The sequence below is a fragment of the Pseudochaenichthys georgianus genome, chromosome 17, assembly GCF_902827115.2.
Source record: "Pseudochaenichthys georgianus chromosome 17, fPseGeo1.2, whole genome shotgun sequence".
Lineage (NCBI taxonomy): Eukaryota > Metazoa > Chordata > Actinopteri > Perciformes > Channichthyidae > Pseudochaenichthys > Pseudochaenichthys georgianus.
The window spans coordinates 1,964,759-1,986,476 of record NC_047519.1 but is presented as its reverse complement, the minus strand read 5'-3'; the positions used below and the strand labels follow the sequence as shown (position 1 = coordinate 1,986,476).

The 21,718-nt window shown below is 41.8% G+C and overlaps 1 protein-coding gene across 2 annotated transcripts in view; it reads left to right on the top strand.

Moving 5' to 3' along the window:
• Positions 1-8,774: 8,774 nt before the first annotated feature.
• The window catches only part of LOC117462477 (contactin-associated protein-like 2), a 58,951-nt gene continuing 46,007 nt past the window's right edge, over positions 8,775-21,718 (top strand). For both annotated transcript variants that reach the window (XM_034104717.2, XM_071206224.1), the window contains exons 1-2: positions 8,775-9,141; positions 14,243-14,353. In XM_034104717.2, coding sequence (XP_033960608.1) covers positions 9,078-9,141; positions 14,243-14,353 — 175 coding nt within the window. In that variant the 5' untranslated portion in view covers positions 8,775-9,077. The remainder of the gene's footprint in view (positions 9,142-14,242; positions 14,354-21,718) is intronic.

Below are 21,718 nucleotides of genomic sequence, written 5' to 3'. Positions count from 1 at the left end.
CAGGCTATCATCCTCAGACTAACGGGCAGGCCGAAAGAGCCAATCAGGACCTTGGAGCTGCACTTCGCTGTGTCACCTTCCGGAATCCCACCTCCTGGAGCTTACATCTGCCCTGGATTGAATACGCTCATAACTCACTGTCTAGTGCTGCCACCGGTATGTCCCCATTTGAATGTTCTCTTGGATATCAACCCCCTTTGTTCCCAGCCCAAGAGGACGAGATCGCAGTTCCGTCTGTCCAAGCCCATCTCCGTCGTTGTCGGAGGATTTGGAAGGATGCCCGCTCTGCCCTTCTCCGCTCCGATGAACGCAATCGACATATTGCAAACCGCCACCGGACCGCAGCTCCCCAGTTCCAACCAGGTCAGAAAGTTTGGCTTTCTTCAAAAAATATTTCTGTACAAGCTGATTCTAAGAAGTTGAAACCACGCTTCATTGGCCCCTATGTGATCGAGCGCATAATCAATCCATCTGCTGTTAGACTCAAGCTGCCTCCCTCCATGAGAATTCACCCAACCTTTCATGTGTCCCAGTTGAAACCAGTGTTGTCCAGCCCTTTGGGCCCTCCAGCCATCTCCCCTCCACCCACCCTTGTTATTGATGACCACCCGGCCTACACGGTCCGACGGCTGTTGGACATTCGTCGCCGGGGCCGTGGGTACCAGTATCTGGTCGATTGGGAGGGTTATGGTCCTGAGGAGAGGAGCTGGGTGTCCCGCAAGCTCATTCTAGGTCCTTCTCTCATTCGGGACTTTCACAGAGACCACCCAGATAAGCCTGGCGGTTCGTCTGGAGGCTCCCGTTGAGGGGGGGGTACTGTCACGGTCCAAACTGTGTTCCTGTTTGTTCCCCTGTGTGTGGAGAGGGTGTGGTTTCCCTTGCAGGCAGCAGCCTTATTGCTCTCACCTGGCCATGGTCAAATGAAATGACACTGAGCCAGTGATAACAGTAACGCCAGCGTGGATGGTGCAGTTCTTTCTTCATGCCCCCCCTCCGTGCTGTCCCCTCAGATTAAGTGGGAAACGTATGGAAGCAAACAAGAGACAGAAGTATTTGAATTTTATTAGATACCGAATTTATAGCATTACAAATAATTACATTGAAAATCATGTATCTAAATGTTTTTGCTCCGAATTTACCTATGTGAAATAAAAATGTAAAAATTCAAGTGAAAAAAAATTGGAATGTTCAAATTCAGATCCCAAAAATGCAAGTGAGAAAAAAATTCGATGTCAAAAAATTCGGTGTATATGTCACGGTCCAAACTGTGTTCCTGTGTGTTCCCCTGTGTGTGGAGAGGGTGTGGTTTCCCTTGCAGGCAGCAGCCTTATTGCTCTCACCTGGCCGGCCGACTCAGCTGTCCCTCATCATCTAATCAGGACACAGCTTATCTACTCCAGTCTCCCAGCAACTCACCGCCAGATTGTTTTCTACATCAGTGGTAGTACATCCTCCTGGCTGCCCATTGAGTTATCCTGTCTGCGTGTAATTCCGTACCTTTTGTAACTAGTTTCTCTTGTGTTTCCAGTGCAATCCCTCGGCCATCGTCCACCAGAGCTTCCAGCCAACCTGCCTGCTTCTTCCTGCATCATACCTGCCTGCCTTGTAATCAGTCCAGCCTCTCACTGCCTACCTCCACTCCGGACCTCCATATCACCAAACCTGCCTGAGTCTCCGAAGCAATAAACTATTTAAACATCTTCAGTCCTTGCCTGCGCCTGGGTCCTGTTTAAAACATAATCGTAACAGTATAAAATTTGATGTCCAAAATTGCGATGCAGCATCATCCGGGCTACTCAGACAGGATAAGCAATCGAGTCCTAATGCAATCAAACCGACTCATGCAGCCTATCAGAGCACGGCTTTGTCAGTCATGTGATCACAACAACCCGGGAGAAAAATGACGGAGAACAGCGGGGCTCGCCGCTCGGGTAAGTAGTCAGTTTGTGCTCTTTATTTTACAAGCAGTGAGGGCTCGACAGCATTTGTATCTTACATTAGCTAGCTAAATGAGTGAAGTAGTCTTGTGCCTTGCTGTTAGCAATCTCCGTAGTTATCATTCATTGAAGTGAATCACAACGTTACCGTGTCCTTTTGTGTGTGTGCGGGGGTTGACGGTTTACAAAGTAACGTAACGATCACTTCGGCTAGATAAGTCAAGTAGACCATGCTACACTATACGAAATAATGTTACTTTAGTAAAAGTATGCTAGTATAATTATTAAAGTATTTAAAGTAGACAGAAGTTATACTATTATATTATATCATTTGTTTTATTGTTATTTCCGATACAAGAGTTGACTTAACTGTTGTAGTTGGAGCTCATTTTGAACAATGAGCTAACTAATGATTACTTTCATAATGGTTTAATGTTCTGACTATTTTCTTCATTAATAGTTGGTCTGGTTTGTTCAAACTCTCAAAATAGTAGGACATGCTGTCATAATTACCCAGAGTCCGAAGTGACACCTTTACAATGTTAAAGCTGTTAGATAAATGTAGTGATGTAAAAACTAACATATTCAAGATAGTGTAGTGGAAAAGAGATAATGTTTTAAAAACATGTTACGAAAACAAAATCTCTTGTTTTGGACTGACAGTAATGATTCAAGAAATAGTAGATCAATAAATACACACATCAATCTGTGTGCATTTGTTGTGGATGGAACACAACAAATGGTGCTCTTACCTGTGATGCCTCCTCCAAACATTATAACCAGACTGTATCATTCAAACTATAAGTAACAGTTATACTTGACTTTAGACAAGCAATTCAAAAGACAAAATCAACACAATTTATTGAAAGATCAATCTTTATTTTATGGTGCCTCTCCTTTTGTTTGTATTATTAAACCCTTTCAATCTAAAAAACTGAGCAACTCAACAGTTAACTTTATATTTCTTATTGTCCAAAGCATCTATTACACTATTTGTTCCCCTCTCATATTCACAGGACGGATGATTAGAGACTTTGGGGGAGACCTCTGCTTTATGAACGTCCTGTCTGTAGCTTTGGCCGGAGAGGGCTGAGGGTCTTTCCCTGCGAGGAGGACCAGGCCTGAGGGAGGAGGACATGCACCAGCTGCACCTACAGAACTTAGCCCATGCTGGGCATAGCTGTTACTGTACCACCTGCACAGGCCTAGCCTGTCACTTTATTTGACAAAATGTGTTTACTTAATCAATTAACAGATTAACATTTAGTGTAACTTATGTATATGATTTCGTTTTTATTTAAAAAATTGTGATGGTTCATGCTTGATAACTTTTAGTTCACATTTCAATAAATTGTATTTGTACTACTTTTGTCCGTTATTCTTACTGAAAATGTTAAGTTACACATTCACATCTGACTGAAGATTGGCACCATTTATTTGGGTATATAATACCTGATATACTCTGATAGTGTTACGTTATTATGAGAGTGCTCTGTTTGATTTTGAAATTGTTTATATTTATATAAATATATACATAGGCTATATGTATGTGTGTGTGTCCGCATCTGTAGCCTGTTGTCTCATTATACTGTACTGTGAATGAATCAAAGTAAATATATCGTCATGAACACATCTGTCCATCAGACAGAGGGCTGCTGTGCCTCCTGTCATCATTAATGGACGTCTCTTTAAAATGACCGCTCAGAGGAGAGGAGTTCTCATTTCTCTAACCGCCTGCTGCTTCCACTCCTCTCTCCTCGGTTCCCCTCCTCGGCTCCTCGGCTCGCATCTCCTGTGGGCGGGACTAAGTCTCGAGGAGGGCAATTAGTGAAATGAGAAAGGGCCTAAGTGTCTCTTAGTGAATGTCCTGTACTGCTCTTAAATCTCATAACATCAGCTTTTCCTTTCCCTCTTGGATGTTCTTCTGGACCCTCGGAGAAAGAGAACATGGTGAAGCAGTCCTGTCTCTCAGACGTGTCCTTTCCTAACAGAAATATCAAAACACATATTATTGCAGAGCAAGTGTGTTATTTAAGAAAGAGGTGTGTTTGTTTGTTCAGGGGCTGTAGATATAATGATTTTTTTTATTTGAATGTGTTTTTTTAAATCAAACAGTGTACTACAAAGATAATCAGATTATGAATAAACCGTTCTAAATTCATCAACATTGAAATAAATGTATTATTAAAATAATATTTAACTGTTATCAAAACTTAGTGCAACTGTTGAAGCTTGCTATGTTCGGTTGTCTCACTGAAAGAATCACTTTTAACATGTTGTTTTACAGTCAGTATGCAGAGACAAAGGGTCGCAGCTCTCACTATGTTCAATAATATTTGCCTTAAATACATTGAAATGTGAAAGTTGAACAAAAAAAGTGATGTTGCTTGGTAAAATGTAAATGTAACCTTTTGCTAAGAAAGTACACTCAACATCACTGATGTGTAGGTGATCTAGTATTCAGTCATGTTTAATGGCATGTCTATCAGTGTATTAGAGTCATTACTTTATGCATTCTTTGTAAAGTATGAAAAAGGTGTACCTTGGAATCCGTGCTGAAGTTCTCTGCTGTTAGGAGTCCAGATATTTCTCTCCTCCTCTGGTCCAGCCTGTCTGGATCACCTTGAGGACACTTTGAACAAACAGATGTAAAGTTACATGCGTGGCTTACAGACTTCTTTACATGCAAACAACTTTGTATCTTCTTTTAAAAACAGGTCATAATCTTATTGTTATACTTAAGAAATTGCTGGATAAAGAAATTGCAGTCCTTATACTGTATCAGTTTGAGTGTCCTTTTTATTTTGGATGAGTTTTTCATGAGTCAGTCAAATTAATTTGTTTTCATATGCCATATGCATATGTATCACACACGTAAGGGTAAGACACAAACCTATTGAACAAATGCAATGCAATGGATAAGCTTAATTTCCACTGAAGTCCCAGATAACGTCATATCTAATATTTAAACAAATCATTTCCTTGTCACTAAAGCATTGACTACTACGCTATTCATCGTCCTTAAATGCAGGAATTAAGTTACATGTTCCGTTCTACAGCCACGATAAGGCTGTTTCTCAAGTGTGAGGATAATACTATTAAAAGAGGCATTGGTAATAATATTAAAAACGACAATGTTTGGGTCGTTTGTCGGATAGGCGTAACCATATTAGGCCTACAATATCTAAGGGAGCGTTATTTCTGGACCATCTTGAAATGTGACGTTCATATTTTAAAGATACACACATTTCATTGTGAGGTTGATTTAATATACACTAAGCCTCTCTTCAACAATACGTTGACGTTAGCTAGTCTATTTTATGCTATAGTAGAGCATAGCGAATTTAAACGAACCTTAACAATGCATACAGTAACCTAACTAGCTAAATATTTTAGCAACCTCACACAGAAGCCTTTTGGTATACAGTAGGGGTGCAACAACTAATCGACTTAATCGATTAAAATCGATTACCAAATTAGTTGCCAACTAATTCAGTCGTCGATTCGTTGGTGACGTCATCACGTGTGTTTTACACCCCGTTAAGCTCTAACTTTATTGGTCTTTGTATCGGTACTGGAGACATTTAAAAAAGATATGTCATGTATTATTGCTACAAAGACATTATATCGCAGTCTTAGTGTCGCCAACTCGTTTCTAATATGCAAAAAGACAAACAAATGCGTCTATGATGTATTTTCGATCTTTCTCTCCCCCGCCTGCTTGCGAGGGGGCGGGGCAGTTTACACACGGGCAGCTGCAACATGCAGCAACACACACACGTGGGAGATGGCGGAGAGAACGCGCTCCGAGGTGGTTAAACTTTACCCGACCTCGATGTGGAGAATGCTCGTTACCAAAAGTGGAATAAGAGTTTAGCATGTAAGGGCGGTAACACGAGCTATTTGTCTAAACATTTAGCAAAAGTGCTCCACATCCAGACGGAGGAATGCACCGGGTTCGACTGTCTTTCTAGTAGCTCTGTAGCCCCGTCCACAGTAACGTGTCCACGTCAGGTGTTATGTATGCTAGCAGCAACACACGGAGCTAACTACATTATACAAACATAATGATTAGAGGTAACAGAGTTATTTGCGGACTTTTGGTGACAGAGCCTTCAGTGTGGCATCTCCCAACCTCTGGAACTCTCTCCCCCCCGAAATCCGCAGCGCCCCAACCCTGGACATTTTCAAAAAAGCCCTCAAAACGCACCTTTTTACCAAGGCTTTCCCCACTGTATAGTTAGTTTAATAGGTTTATTTGTCCGCTACTTCCCCCCCCACCCCCTTAACCTGTCTGCCTTTTTTCCCCTACTCCCCCCCCCTACCCGACTTGTAAAGCGACCTTGGGTTTCCTGAAAGGCGCTATAAAAATATTATATATTATTATTATTTAGTTTGTTAAAGTTTCAGCTATTCTTATATTTACAGTTGTGTCATCAGATTATTTAATACGATTTGTTAAAACACTGTTGTTTCTTTTGATGTGAAATATTATTTATTTAATTTGAATAAAAAGCAATGTTAGTTTTGTTCACAATTTAAGTTATTTCAATAATATATTTATTTTGGAATCAAGTATTCATCTTTATTGTCTTCATTGTTAGTTTCCACATGCCTAAAACAACCTCAAGCTAAATCTAAAAGTTGATGGCTAAATAAGAGCGTTTGAGAAATTGTGCAAGGCATACAGTAATAGTCCGAATAGTCGATTAATCGTTTCATTAATCGATAGATTAATCAATTATCAAATTAGTCGTTTGTTGCAGCCCTAGTATACAGTAGCATCCCACTTAATATTATATACTCTTGGATGCTACGCATAGCATCGTTAGCACAGATGGAGCTATGATTGCTCAAATGCTAACCCAACTCTAAACATTCATTAACGTTAGCTTAATAAAAACACCAGTAACATAACATAAAGTAGGCTACGCAGGGTTGACTTACCGAATAAACTGCATTCATGGACGGTCTGTTTTAACCGCAGATAAATCCTATATTTGCATGACGAATAGTCCACCAGGAACCAACACAACAAACACGGCCGAGTTCAAGTAGTGTTCTCCTCATGAGATGAGCCGCTGTAGCATCACGGAGCCAATGGAGCTAACGGAGCTAGCAGAGAGGAGCTAGGAGCAGCAGTCCCGTTGTCATGAAGGGGGAATCTAACTATATACAGAATATGTTTTTGTGGATCCAGGCTAGAAACATGTTCATTTTCTGATGTTAAGTTGGACATATTAACATGGGGTCTACGGGAATTTCTCCCATCTGCATCCATCGCCTACAGTTTGCAGCATTGGGCTTCACCGCACTGTCCCCCAGAAGTCGGTTTTATTGCATTCAGACTCGATTGCTTATCCTGTCTGATTAGCCCGGATGATGCTGCATCGTAATTTTTCACGTCGAATTTTATACACCGAATTTTTTGACATAGAATTTTAAACACCGAAATATTTGACGTAGAATTTTTTTCACTTGAATTTTTGGGATCTGAATTTGAACCTTTTTATTTCACATAGGTAAATTCGGAGCAAAAAAAATTCAGATTCATGATTTTCAAAGTAATTATTTTCAATGCTATAAATTCGGTGTCTGATAAAATTAAAATACTTCTGCCTCTTGTTTGCTTCCATAGAACGGGATAAGACCGGATAAGACCTATGGACACCACGCTGTCTTAATGATCCACACTGTTAATATGAGGAAAATAAATGTTTTAGGAAATGAAAAATATGAAGTTAACAAATAAAACACAGCTCATGGACGGTAGGTTTTCCTACAAAGTTAAGTCAGCCTCCATTGATTTTCATATCAAATTAGCGTGTTAATAAAATAAGCTATCATGGCTTATACTTGCATATCTAAACAGAATCATGAAAGCCTGTTGGTAGAGTCAGGCGCACGAGTCTGTTTGAGTGTGTGCGCCGGTGTCTGAACGCTCACTCACTGCTCGCTATGTAGCTAACTGTTAGGCTACTTAGCTTGCATTGTTATGGATCTAAAGGTAGCAAAAGCTAACTTTCATAGCACAGCTTTACTTCTCACTTAACACAATAAAGAAACAGACCGTATAGTACAGCACAAACAACACAAATGATCAATACTTGCATATATTTTCACTTGTAGTATTATAATAATTGAAATGTGGGTTCTTCTGGGGGTGTTCTATCCACGCTCAGCTACCGCACCGCAGCTGCACTGTACAATCGTTGGAGGACTGGGCTGTCACTCAAAAACTGAGTAGCCAATGGGGACGCACCCCTGAAAGTCCCGCCCACCTGGGATGTTTGTGTCAGAATCTCAAACAAAAAATCAGGGAGCGCAAAAGAGAAAGCTGCAGCGAGAGCAAAAGTCTGATCATTGAGAAAGAAGAAACAAGAACTGCAAACAAAAACCTATGTTAAAACAAAGAAAAAAGACTTATAGTTTACATGATTACACAAATGATTTGTTTGCAACTTATAGTTTTACTTTTGAAATTTATTTTATTTTGCTTGACTCAGTTTTTATTTCTTTTAAACTCATAGTTTTGCTTTATTCTGAGAAAGTGTTGCTTTATATTTATGATACAAAACTAATCCCATAGAATGCGCTGACACTTCATTGTGCCTGCCAGACAGATTAAACTGAGTGGAGCGGGTGACCGGTCCAAGATGGCGGCCCCACGGCTCGTAAACGCCAATAGGCAGTAGCGGTCGATGCGGCGTCTACTCTTTATATGTCTATGCTCCTGCCCCCCTCCCAATACATCCATGCCCCCTCCTCATCCCAGAGAGCTTGTATTGTTGTACGTATTGGATCGTACTAAATGCAGCAAAAAGTGGGGGTGTTTGATTAGTACGGCTGCTCAGCTCAGTTCGTCTTTCTGGTGATGCACCTGGAGCACGATGCCCGGCCTGCGTTACAGCCGTCAGGTCTCAAGATAGTTCTGGAGATAGTGCATCAAAGCCCGATAAATTACATTGAGGCGAGTTGAAAAGAAAGGAAGGACAAGACAAAAAGCATAGGCGGCGGGCAGCCATTGCTTTCTGTCTTCACTGCTAATAAAGAAAGCAGCGTCTCGCGCACAGGTCTCGCGGGGTGAAACGACAGAGCTTCTGGATCCGGTTACCCCGCTCTGCTCTGCGGACCGAGAACATGAATCTGCTGCCGGTCCTGGTGACCATCATCAGCATCAGCACCTGCAGCGCAGTATCCCACAGTAAGTACACACACACACACACACACACACACACACACACACACACACACACACACACACACACACACACACACACACACACACACACACACACACACACACACACACACACACACACACACACACACACACACACACACACACACACACACACACACACACACACACACACACACACACGCGCGCACACACAACCATGCTAATCTAGTAGCCGCTCTTGTCGGGGCAGTGAAGTGTTTAAGCATCAGCACACAGCAGGGCTCATAAAGAATTGTACTATTGACGACACCCATAATAATGTGATTTGTTTCATATAATTCAGAACACCCCCCTCCTCGCCCCTCATAATGGTCAATGCATTCATATGTGCTCCACAATGTAACCAACAATAGAAATGATAGCCTTATAGTCAGTGTAAATCATACACAAATGATTTAAAACATGTGTCAACCAAGTTTGTCAGCGTGTAAAAAGTTAAAAACACAGTTCAACCAAGATTATACAATATTACAAAAGGATCCAGCACATTTAGTAAATGAAACTTAAAGGTAGGGTAGGCAGTGGCGTTTCTATATGTACACAAGTGGTGGGGCACAACAAACAGATGTTTATATATAAGCTTCTGCAGTGAGGTTCATGGCTGGTGACGCACTGGCACTGACTCTTCAGGTTTACAAATATTATATTTTGACCTAAATCAAAATATAATATTATTTTCAAAAGCTTTTTTTGTCTGATGCTTCAATTAATTTTAAACAGACAGTTCAACAAAAGGATACCCAAAACATGTAATTGTATCATTTAAATATTGAATTGTTCTCTCTTAGTAAGATCCCATTTTCAATACAATTGCAGTCTTACCTTGACATGAAGATTAAGCCCATTTGCCTATCCTTCTGGACAAAAATCTCTATTACTTTTTCCTCCTTATGTTCTTGTAGTTTCAAAAGTCTATCATAAATCTAATCTAATCAATAGATGTATGATTAGAAAATGATAAAAGTAGGGTAGACATGTGGATATTAACCGGCTGAACAAAACGTGCATTTATCTAACAGCTACGTTTCCCACAGATCTTATTTTGAGCTATTTTCTAAAATCCTATGGAGAAATCTCGTTGCTTTTAGGTCGAGGGAAGCCATGCGCAGCTTACTTCCGGGTTCTAGGACGCCTCACTGCAGCTCTCTCGTCTCCTCCTCTTCACACACCACACTTTTCGCGGCACACGTACTTACAGCCAATCAGCTCTGAATGATGTGAGATGGCGTATGGTGGGGATGGCAGCACTTTGCCCCTCTGGTCATTATTTCTTTGCCACACACATTAAATAGGAAAATACTCTGAGCATGCGCAGTGTAGTTTTTGCAGTCACCGTTCACTTAGACAGTCAGAGGGAGGGGCAGGATCGGGTTTTGTCCCACATGGCTCTAAACAGCTCAATAGGCACACACTGTAGACACTAATTAGAAGAACACAGACTAAAACAGCAATGTACAGACGAATCAGATGATTAAACATGATCTTAAAATGTATTTTATATATTTTTTTGTAATCATTATTTTTAATACTTTCTGCTGACACTAGGTGGGGCTGTGCCCCACCTGCCCCTAATGACCAGTCGCCACTGAGGGTAGGTAAGAATGGAGAAACCAGCTGTGCGCTAGAATTTGAAAGTACACAACCGAAAACAATCTGCCCCTTCCTTCATACTTCCTTCAGAGCCCCTCCTCCAACACACACGAACGCGCACATGACCAATGAGGGCACGAGATAAGTTGTGCGGCACAGATGGAAGGCTGACAGGCAGGTAGCCCATCCAATTATCTGCTGCGGGCCGAGGCAGATCATTGGACTTGCTTTTTATAGCGCCAAGGCTTCCACAGATGAAATATTTGTATATATGTACTGTCAAAGCATTTAATGTATTCATTGCTATCGGGATGTTAAGAGCATTCCATGGAATATAACAAAGAGTGTTTCTGAAGTGAATTACCTAATTTTGGAGAAACCAGCTGGAGTGCGCTAGAATTTGAAAATACACAGCCGGAAGAAATCTGCTACTTCCTTACAGAGCCCCTCCAACACACACGAACGCGCACATGACCAATGAGGGCACGAGATAAGTTTGTGCCCAGATGGAAGGCTGACAGGCAGGTAGGCCATCCAGTTACTTTAGCCGGGCCGGCTCAGATGATTGGTCGTGCTTTTTATACATATTTTTATGGATTTGTTGTCAAAGCACTTCAGATATTCATTGCTATCGGGATGATGAGCATTCCATGGAATATAACAACAAGTGTATCTCGAGCCGGTTTCTCAGACTTACCTACCCCACCTTGAAGATGATATTGTTCTCTCTAAAAGAATGTTGATGGAGGATTTCATGGGAACAAATGAGTACAGTGTGTTATAAATCTATTATTCATGTTTAACGTGAATGTCCCAATCATTCTCAGGGACTTGAATGTGTGTAAATGTGTTAGAAACGATGGAGGACACATGATTAAAACGATTTGTATATTATATATAACATTAATTATATTGAGCATTTTATACTTTCAGTATGAAACATTGATACCCTGTAAATCTAACCTTTGAACTCCTGCATCAATTGATCCTAATTATGAATGTTATGACAAAAGGAGTACGATTCCATTCAGGACCACACTTACAATATGATAAAAGGAAGGTTATTCCAAACTGCTAAAGCTAACGGGGCGGCTGTGGCTCAGTGGATAGAGTGCAGTCAGCATGTCCAACACTTCACCCCAAATTGCTCCTGTGGGGATTGTCGTAAGTCGCTTTGGATAAAAGCGTCTAACACATGACATGTAATGTAACAAACACTACTCTGCCTTCTTGACATAGTTTGAATAAAGTAGGAATACATGAAAAAGGGAGGCAATATTGTTCAAATGACAAAATAAGATCAAATATTCTTCTAATTCTAATGATTCTTCAGAAATGAGACATCAGTGGAGTGTATTTTTGCAGTGGTATTATATATGCTATTTGTTTGTGTTGAGAATCTCTCTCTTCTTCCTGTAAACAGCTTGAGACATGCGTGGCTTGGTGTTTTGTAATGCATATGAGGAAAGGCATTACCATGCCCCACACCTGTCACACACACACACACTGAGCTGACCCCTCCCCCGCCAAAAAGCTGTTATGTGTTGAGAACAAAGACACCCCCCCCCCCCCACACACACACACACACACACACACACACACACACACACACACACACACACTTTTATGATTTAGTTGTTGACATCGTTGAGAAGAATCAAACTGATCAGCTTTGTTCAAATCAAATCAATGTTCTGTTTCCATGTATTTGGTGTTATTGTTATTTGGCCTTTAAAAAAACTGTTAGGGAAAAACATATAAGTGCAATAGGGTTAGCATAACCTTAATGATACTGAATTATTTCTAATTCAGCCTTTATAAAATGACCAGACACTGATGTTGGGCATAGATGCAATGCTATTTCTTCTTATGTTCTTATCATTTTAATGAGCACTTGAATCCATAGTGTAAACGTAGCAGATTTAGCCGTTAAGGTTCATTTCCATCTGCCGTCGCTGGCAGGTGGATTGCATTACAAGCGCATGCGCAAATACATAAGCACAGATAAGCTACTAGTTACTGACAAGTTTCCAAAAGTCCCTCTTGTTGCTGCTATTAAATGCTATCATATATGTTTGTGGAAATAGACTGACATACATTATTGCTGTAACATGAAAAGGTCTCCTATCATGCAAAATGCATGTTCTGATGTCTTTTATACATCAATACAATGTGTCCTCCCCCCGGAGTGTAAGGAGACTCGCAAAGTGTCCCAAAATGGAGCTCATCCAGATTTGCATCCGATATGACGTTATATCGGAAATATGGACTTGCATTTTACAGCGCCACGGCTTCCACAGATGAAATATTTGTATATATTTATTGTCAAAGCATTTAATGTATTCATTGCTATCGGGATGTTAAGAGCATTCCATGGAATATAACAAAGAGTGTTTCTGAAGTGAATGACCTACCCCACCTTGAAGATGATATTGTTCTCTCTAAAAGAATGTTGATGGAGGATTTCATGGGAACAAATGAGTACAGTGTGTTATAAATCTATTATTCATGTTTAACGTGAATGTCCCAATCATTCTCAGGGACTTGAATGTGTGTAAATGTGTTAGAAACGATGGAGGACACATGATTAAAACGATTTGTATATTATATATAACATTAATTATATTGAGCATTTCATACTTTCAGTATCAAACATTGATACCCTGTAAATCTAACCTTTGAACTCCTGCATCAATTGATCCTAATTATGAACGTTATGACAAAAGGAGTACAATTCCATTCAGGACCACACTTACACTATGATAAAAGGAAGGTTATTCCAAACTGCTAAAGCCAACAGACAACACTACTCTGCCTTCTTGACATAGTTTGAATAAAGTAGGAATACATGAACAAGAGAGGCAATATTGTTCAAATGACAAAATAAGATCAAATATTCTTCACATTCTAAAGCTTCTTCAGAAATGAGACATCAGTGGTGCGTGTGGGGGTATTATATATGCTATTTTTTTATAGCATATATAATATGCTTTACACCCACGGCCCTATCAGAAACGTTGCTGTATCAGAATCAATGCGCGACATGTGTTGGAAGTAATATGGTCTGTTTCACTCAGCGCTAACACTCAGCGCTAACGCTGTGCTGGAGAGAGCAGGTGTGAAGAGGCGGGTTGTTTAAAGCTATGGACCCAGAATCAGCACTTTAGTAACAGGGCTGAAATAGAGGGATATAAGGCATGCTACAATGGGTGATCTGTTTAGTATTTTGAGCAAAAGACTTCAGAGACATGTTTTGTATATATCTCAGACCTATAATGTATGCCAAAAATAGTACTATAATAGGAGACCTTTAAACATGTGATTCACACATGCTATCCATATCAGAAATGTATTGGTGTGTTGTGTCTCTGTTGTGTTGACAGTTATTAGTTGGCATGCTTCCAGCTGATAATCAGCCAACAGACTGACATATGCTGATCAACATTGCGTCTGCTTTGTGTCTGTCGTTCAGGAACGTGTGAGAACAGCCTGGCCACTCCTCTGCCCTACAGCTCCTTCAGCAGCTCCTCAGTGTACACCCAAGGATGTGGAGCGGGCTACGCCAAACTCAATCGGAAACAAGGTACTGTATGCTTCTGTAATGGGAGCTGTGGCGGCTGTGTCCTTCTTACTACAGTGTGTGCCCATAGGCTCATACTCTCGATTGTGTCTGTTCATATACTGATGATACATGTAATCCTGCATACTAGTAGTTGTTGCGTGGAATAGTACTGAAGAATTGTGATGGATTTTTTCCATTATGTTTTGAAAATAACAACACTTTGTAAGTAGAGAGGCCGGATCCACTTCCACCAAGTCAGGGTCAGTCTTCTTCACCCACTGAGGAGGCTTTAGCTTGCAGTACATGCCTTTAGACATTAGCTGCTACAAGCTCACATATTCCCTTTCAGATTAAACATGATATCATAGAGTGGTTCCTAAAACAAGGACATTATTTAGCAATTTACCATTTCCTGTTCCCTCGTCTGGTAGTCAATGGGGTTGTGAGCAGGCTTGTTTGAGACACATTGCGGCTCGCCTCGAAAGTAGACGAGAGTAGCCGATCGCAGCCGGGGGAGGTGTCAAAAAGCTCGCCTGAAGTCGGACAGCTCCGAGTCGGCTTCTTCTTCTTCATCTTCTTCTTCGCATTCTTCTTCTCTCGTTTTTTTGGCGGATTGCAAACAGCTTGAAGGTGCATACCGCCACCTCCGGAGTCGGCTTGACTCGGTTTGCATTTATAAAGAATGCACACATGTGTTTAATCGTTAATGTCAGACATGTACTAAGTAAATACATTTGTTCCTGCTCAAGATTAGATTCAACTTTATTGTTATTGCACAGATTACAGGTACTGAGACAACGAAATGCAGTTTAGCTTCTAACCAGGTGCAACAAGCAGTGAAGTGGAAAGTAATGTACACAATCTACAGAATAACATATAGAATGAATTGAATGATGAATAAACAGTGGGTATGAATACACCAGATATCAGCCTGTGAGCAGTATGCACAGTGTGTATGAATACACTAGATATCAGCCTGTGAGCAGTATGAACAGTGTGTATGAATACACTAGATATCAGCCTGTGAGCAGTATGAACAGTGGGTATGAATACACTAGATATCAGCCTGAGAGCAGTATGAACAGTGTGTATGAATACACTAGATATCAGCCTGAGAGCAGTATGAACAGTGGGTATGAATACACTAGATATCAGCCTGAGAGCAGTATGCACAGTGTGTATGAATACACTAGATATCAGCCTGTGAGCAGTATGAACAGTGTGTATTAATACACTAGATATCAGCCTGTGAGCAGTATGAACAGTGGGTATGAATACACTAGATATCAGCCTGTGAGCAGTATGAACAGTGTGTATGAATACACTAGATATCAGCCTGTGAGCAGTATGAACAGTGGGTATGAATACACTAGATATCAGCCTGAGAGCAGTATGAACAGTGTGTATGAATACACTAGATATCAGCCTGAGAGCAGTATGAACAGTGGGTATGAATACACTAGATATCAGCCTGTGAGCAGTATGAACAGTGTGTATTAATACACTAGATATCAGCCTGTGAGCAGTATGAACAGTGGGTATTAATACACTAGATATCAGCCTGAGAGCAGTATGAACAGTGTGTATGAATATGCTAAGATATATAAAGTATGAAAACGGTAAGCAGCATAGTATAAAATATATAGATATTAATTTCATGATGATAAACATTGTGGAACAATGATGAAAAATGGGAATGAATGTGGCGACGTAAAACTGACATAAAACAACAACAAACTTTTGCCAGCCAATTGGAGAGCTTCATCAGCAGCACGTGGTAAAAACCACCAATGAGCGCTCAGCTCGAGATACCAGCGAGCCGTTTCCCATCAAGCATTTCGCTTCCGCAGCTCGTGGAGAGCAACTGCGCCAACTCGCCTCGCCTCGCTCTCAAGGCTGCGGGCGTCTTTGTCCCGCGAGATTTCAAAGTCTCATGTGGGCGAGCCTCCAGAGCAAGTCGGACAAAATGACTAACCATCATGCAACGCACGAGCAAGACGTTGATCGCACCTGCGCAGGTCTGCGCAGGTCTGCACAGGTCTTGCTTGTCTCAAACAAGCCTAGCATGTTTGCGGTTAGAGGACTGTCATAAGATCTGTTACCACACACTAAAGAGATGTAAAGTCTTGAAAGACATCATACAAACAGCCGTTGATATCATGCTGATGAAATGAAACTACTAAATGTAATTGCGCTGAACATTGGCCGCCTTTAGCGTAGGGGTGGTGAAGGCAGACATGTGACCGTGATGTCGTTTCTTTATAGCCGACATTAGCTCTTTACTTTTGGCGATTGCATGTACGCTTCAAAGATCATAAAGTGTTGTTAATATGTGGAGATTACAGAATATGCATTCAGGGCTGTAGTGCTTTGTGTACTGGAGCGCACCTATGACGCATGCATGCGTTCACGTACACAGTGTTGGCTTGTTTGAAAGGTTATGTAACCGCTGTTAATTAACAGAACTGACAATGCAGATTATTATTATGATGTTATATCCACACAGCTGCTAGTTCACATCGCTGCAGCAGAGCCATAGGTTCAGGGCTGCAGCCTGAGAAGTGCCTGCACGCACACTATGCTTTGTATGCAGCCAACTGCATTTACTTTCATTACATCTAAAGATCTACAGCAGGCTGCTTTTGGATGAAGGAGATGTGGATTTTATTTAACAAAAGTACATATTGTGTCTGTTGTTTATCACTGCCTCACATTGCAGTGCAGATGCTGTTGTGTCACACATATGTGATTATCCACAGGAGACGATACACAATAATTATAGATTGCCAGTTCGCCATATTTGAACTTTTTACCAAATCACTTTCATTATTATTTTATTTGTGTCGATTGAACAGTGTCTTCCTCGTGTTACATCGTACTCAATCTGCACTAGGTGGTATGTGCGGCTGTGTTCCAAAAGTTAAACTAGGATACTTTGAACTAATGCCACTGTAGTGCCCAGGGGCCTCATTTATAAAGGGATATACGCTAAAAAAAAAAAATGCTGTACGCCAGTTTCTACGCAATGTTTGGGATTTATAAAATACTAACTCGACAGGGAAATGTACGGTCCTCCACGCAAACTCTAACCCATGCGTATGCACCAGAGGTGGGACCAAGTCATTGTTTTGCAAGTCCGAGCCAAGTCTCAAGTCAGGATGGGCAGGTTCAAGTCAAGTCCAAGTCCTAAACTTTGACAAAACGAGTCTTAAACAAGTCCTTATGTGCTTTTCACCAAATGTAATGACATCGATCAACAGGATAATACTTAATAATCAAACCGCTCTTTATTAGCCACATTAATAATTTAATAATACATTTTCTCTCTGCTGGTAAAGTAACGTGTTTTCTTCTATTTTAAGAGGGATCAGTAAGGTAAGGCTACCGTGACGGTTTGATTCAGAAGGAGTTTAATGTATAAGACCCCTGATGTTAAGGTGACCAGAATGTTTATTTCCACTGTGTACAACATGTTATAAGGGACCCAAAATCTATCTTTATGCAAGGGATAATGTGCAGCGAGGCGGTCTCTATGGGGAAAAGAACACCGGAATCTACATCCCTCTGCAGGTGGTACTTTAACTATATGTTGATGATAATACTTTTCTACTTTTACTTGTAACATTTTGAATGCAGGACTTTTTATTGCAACCGAGTATTCCTACACTCTGGTATTTTACTCAAGAACAAGATCTGAACTTCTCCCACCTCTGACAATAAATGCTGAGTGGTTACCAAAAAGAAAACCCTGCTCTGAAGGTTATTTTCATTTTAGAAATCCTGCACTCAGCTTTGCTTTCTCCAGTATCACTGAAATGCAGCCAGATGCTTCTTCTTTTTTCGGTTTTCGCTCATTTCTTGACTTTTTCCGACGCGCTTGCATTTAAATCCGTCTCCCCATCGCTCTGAGCAGCTGGCCTGTACCACTACAGCTGCTGTGCCCCCCACCCTTCTTTCACACAATGGTATGATCCTAGTGTGTCCTCGCATATGATTGGCCGCATGGTGGCCCAGCTAAATAAAGTCCCGCCCCTCCCTGCATGGATTCTCAGCAAGAGTAGGATCGGCTGGAGATTCTGCTCTCCCCGACGGGAGTCTGCTCTTCTAGCTGCATCTTGCGATCGGCGTGTTGGAGACCCCTGAATTAAATGATCAAGTCACCTCAAGTCAGAAGGCTCAAGTCCAAGTCAAGTCCCGAGTCATTGGTGTTCAAGTCCAAGTCGAGTCAAGTCATCAAATTGGTGACTCGAGTCTGACCTCTGGTACGCACTAAGCACAAACACGTTGGCAGAAGGAAGAATGGAGAGAAATATGTGGAAATAATACCATAAATAAAATGTTACCTCTCATTTATCAGATACGAAGAATTCATTTTCAAACATTGATTAAAGCCAATCTTAAAATGATTAAACAAACGCCTGCTTGAGACTCCTCAGTGCACACAAAAACATAACTTGGGAGAAATAAATAAATACGGATGTTATTTAAAACCACCTCGAATATGTTGTGTTAATGTTCTGAAATGTTTTCTCATAAATGATGCGGTCAGCAGGAGGACAGAATTACGTCTAAACTGACGCCGTTTTGCTTTTCTATAGGTTGTAGATACGAGCATGGTTTTATATGCTATCACGTTTAATCGTGTTTTATGCCGTTTGCTAAGACTTGATAAGTCGCTCGTAAAACACAGGACGTATGGAAACTAAGAACACCATATGTGGTAAATTGTACAGCTAATATAACACAACACATTAGTTGTATTTCCTCTAACTGGTGGATATAGAGTTGCTGCAGTAGAGACGCTGCGCACAGCTGATCGACAGCTGGGACACAAACCACCAAATACGAAAACATAATTCAGATCCAGTCGTCATGACTCCACTCCGGAGGGATTCCCCGATCACTTCTTACAGTCTCTCATCAGGGGGGGTCTCCTGTCCCCGGTGCAAACACACTGCCCGAGGAAGGCTATGTGTATTCTTTTTGTCATGAACCTTTTTCGGACCACTTATTTATTTATGTTGGTGACGATCCGACCTCCATGCTGCTCCTCTGGTTCAAACTGCATCCACCAAACAATATGATTTATCTCCACCTCCCCAAAAGAACCAACATCTGACACGATGTGAGACGTCTTTTTTAGCTGTTCTGTCGTCATTTCCTGCTCTTCTTCATAAAGTCAGTCAAAATGAATGAATGGGCGTTTCTTTGACTATTTATAAGCAAATCTGGGCGTTACGTGAAGCCCGCAAAAGCTGCACTGCATTTCGAGTCGATTGTGATTTATAAAGGGAAACCGGCGTAGGAAGTGCCGTACGCACTTTCCTCGCCGGTACGCAATGTTTTGTGAATCGGAAAATGTCTCTACCTATTTTTTAAATTTCTACTACGTAAGTAACCTTCCCACGTGAATCCTACGCACAGCATTATAAATGAGGCCCCTGGTGATGAACAGGAAATTTGAGCATGCAAATACTTGGCATTGGCACGGGGCCTTATGCGTAGGCCTACTACAAATATACATTTTCCTCTGAAAAAAAATGCCAGTGCGGCGTTCTGGTGCGATCTGGCAGCACTACGCCCCTGCATGCAAGTACCTTAAAGGTCCCATGTCATGGCCATTTCCACTGATCATAATTCCATTGTTGAGGTCTACTAGAATAGATTTATTCTGTGCAATGTTCCAAACTCACATTGGTTTCTCACAGCATCTCTGTAAAGTATGTGTATTCACTCTCTCCACTAAACGGCTCGCTGCAGCTCTTGCCCCCCCCCTCTCTGTGAGCCCAGTGTGCTCCGATTGGTCGGGACCAGTCGGGACGTTGTGAATCGCGCTGAGCTCCGTGGAGGTGTGATTTCCTTGTTTAGCGATACACAGCGAAACACAGCCAAACTCACCCTGAGCACACACAAAGTCACAGCCGAAGTAAAAACAATAAGTGTGGCTTGATATTGAGTAAGAAAAAGGTTGATAAACGCTGTGAGGGTCTGCAGAGAGGATATCGCCGCAATCTCAACTGTCTGTTATCAGCCTGCAGCCAGAGAGGAGAAATCAGCAGAGCTGCCTGCACTGAGTGTGTGAGGAAGTCCGTGGATTGGTCAATTTGGACCAATCAGCGGGGGCTTAACGTAACGGCTGCGCGGACGTAACGTAACGGCTCCACGGATTGGTCCATTTCGTTCCGGGGACGACTTGACATCATGATGTACCCGGAAGAATCAAATGGACAGTGACGTATCTCCAACGAGGCGTTTTGGGGAGGTATTTTCTGTGTTAGAGTTTTACTCCCTACAGGGTGTACTTTGAGGGTTTTGACTCTGCAGACCGTTTACATGCATAAAAACCTTCATAACAACAAGGGGACGGGTGATAACCGGAAAAGCATGACATGTCACCTTTAAATGTGTGTTCAGCATAGATATTTTTTTCTCAAACTTAAACACCCTTCACAAATTAGCTTGCAAGTTACCTAACTAGAGTGGTGTTGAATACATACATTTTAACAGATATACTCAGATTCTAATGTATCTGTATTTCCAGAGGGCTGCCCACATACTGAATGGGCCGCAGCGGTGGGGGCCATACACTAAATATTGTGACATATGCCCCTTTTCCACCAAACCAATTCCAGGGCCGGTTCCGGGCTAGAGCCTGATTAAGCTCCGGTTCTTAGATGGCCCCACTCGGCTGCCCGGCAAGAACAAAGAACCAATACTTCACGCTTACGTTGGAAGGGGCAAGCTTAACCTGAGCAATAACAGATCTGGCTCTGTCTGGCTTGGACTCAGGCAGGTCACTAACTACAAGCCAAAAACCTCACTCTTCATGAACGACCGACGCCTTGCAAACTACCTGAATCAGTTTTTCTGTCGCTTTGAAGAGTTTAGTCCTGACCCCACCATCCCCCGTGACAGCTCCCAACAGCTCCAGTCTCACACCTCCACGCCCCCCTCCCCTACAGTGTCCCGCTTTCCCAGACCACTGCCCATGTAAATAAACGTTTCAAAAAACTCAGTACCAGAAAAGCTACTGGCCCAAATAATGTCTCCCCCTCCAGCCTGATGCACTGTGCTGATCAGCTGTCTCCGGTGTCTACAGACATCTTCAACACCTCACTGGAGACATGCCACGTCCCAGCATGCTTCAAAACCACCACGATCATACCGGTTCACAAGAAAACAAGGATCAGAGGATTAAACGACTACAGACCCAGACACCTCTGTGGTTATGAAGTTCTTTGAGCGCCTTGTCCTGTCCCACATCAAATCCATCACAGACCCCCTCCTGGACCCCCTGCAGTTCGCCTATAGAGCCAACAGGTCTGTAGATGATGTTGTCAACTAGGGCTGAACGATTAATCGATTTTAAATCGAAATCGCGATTTT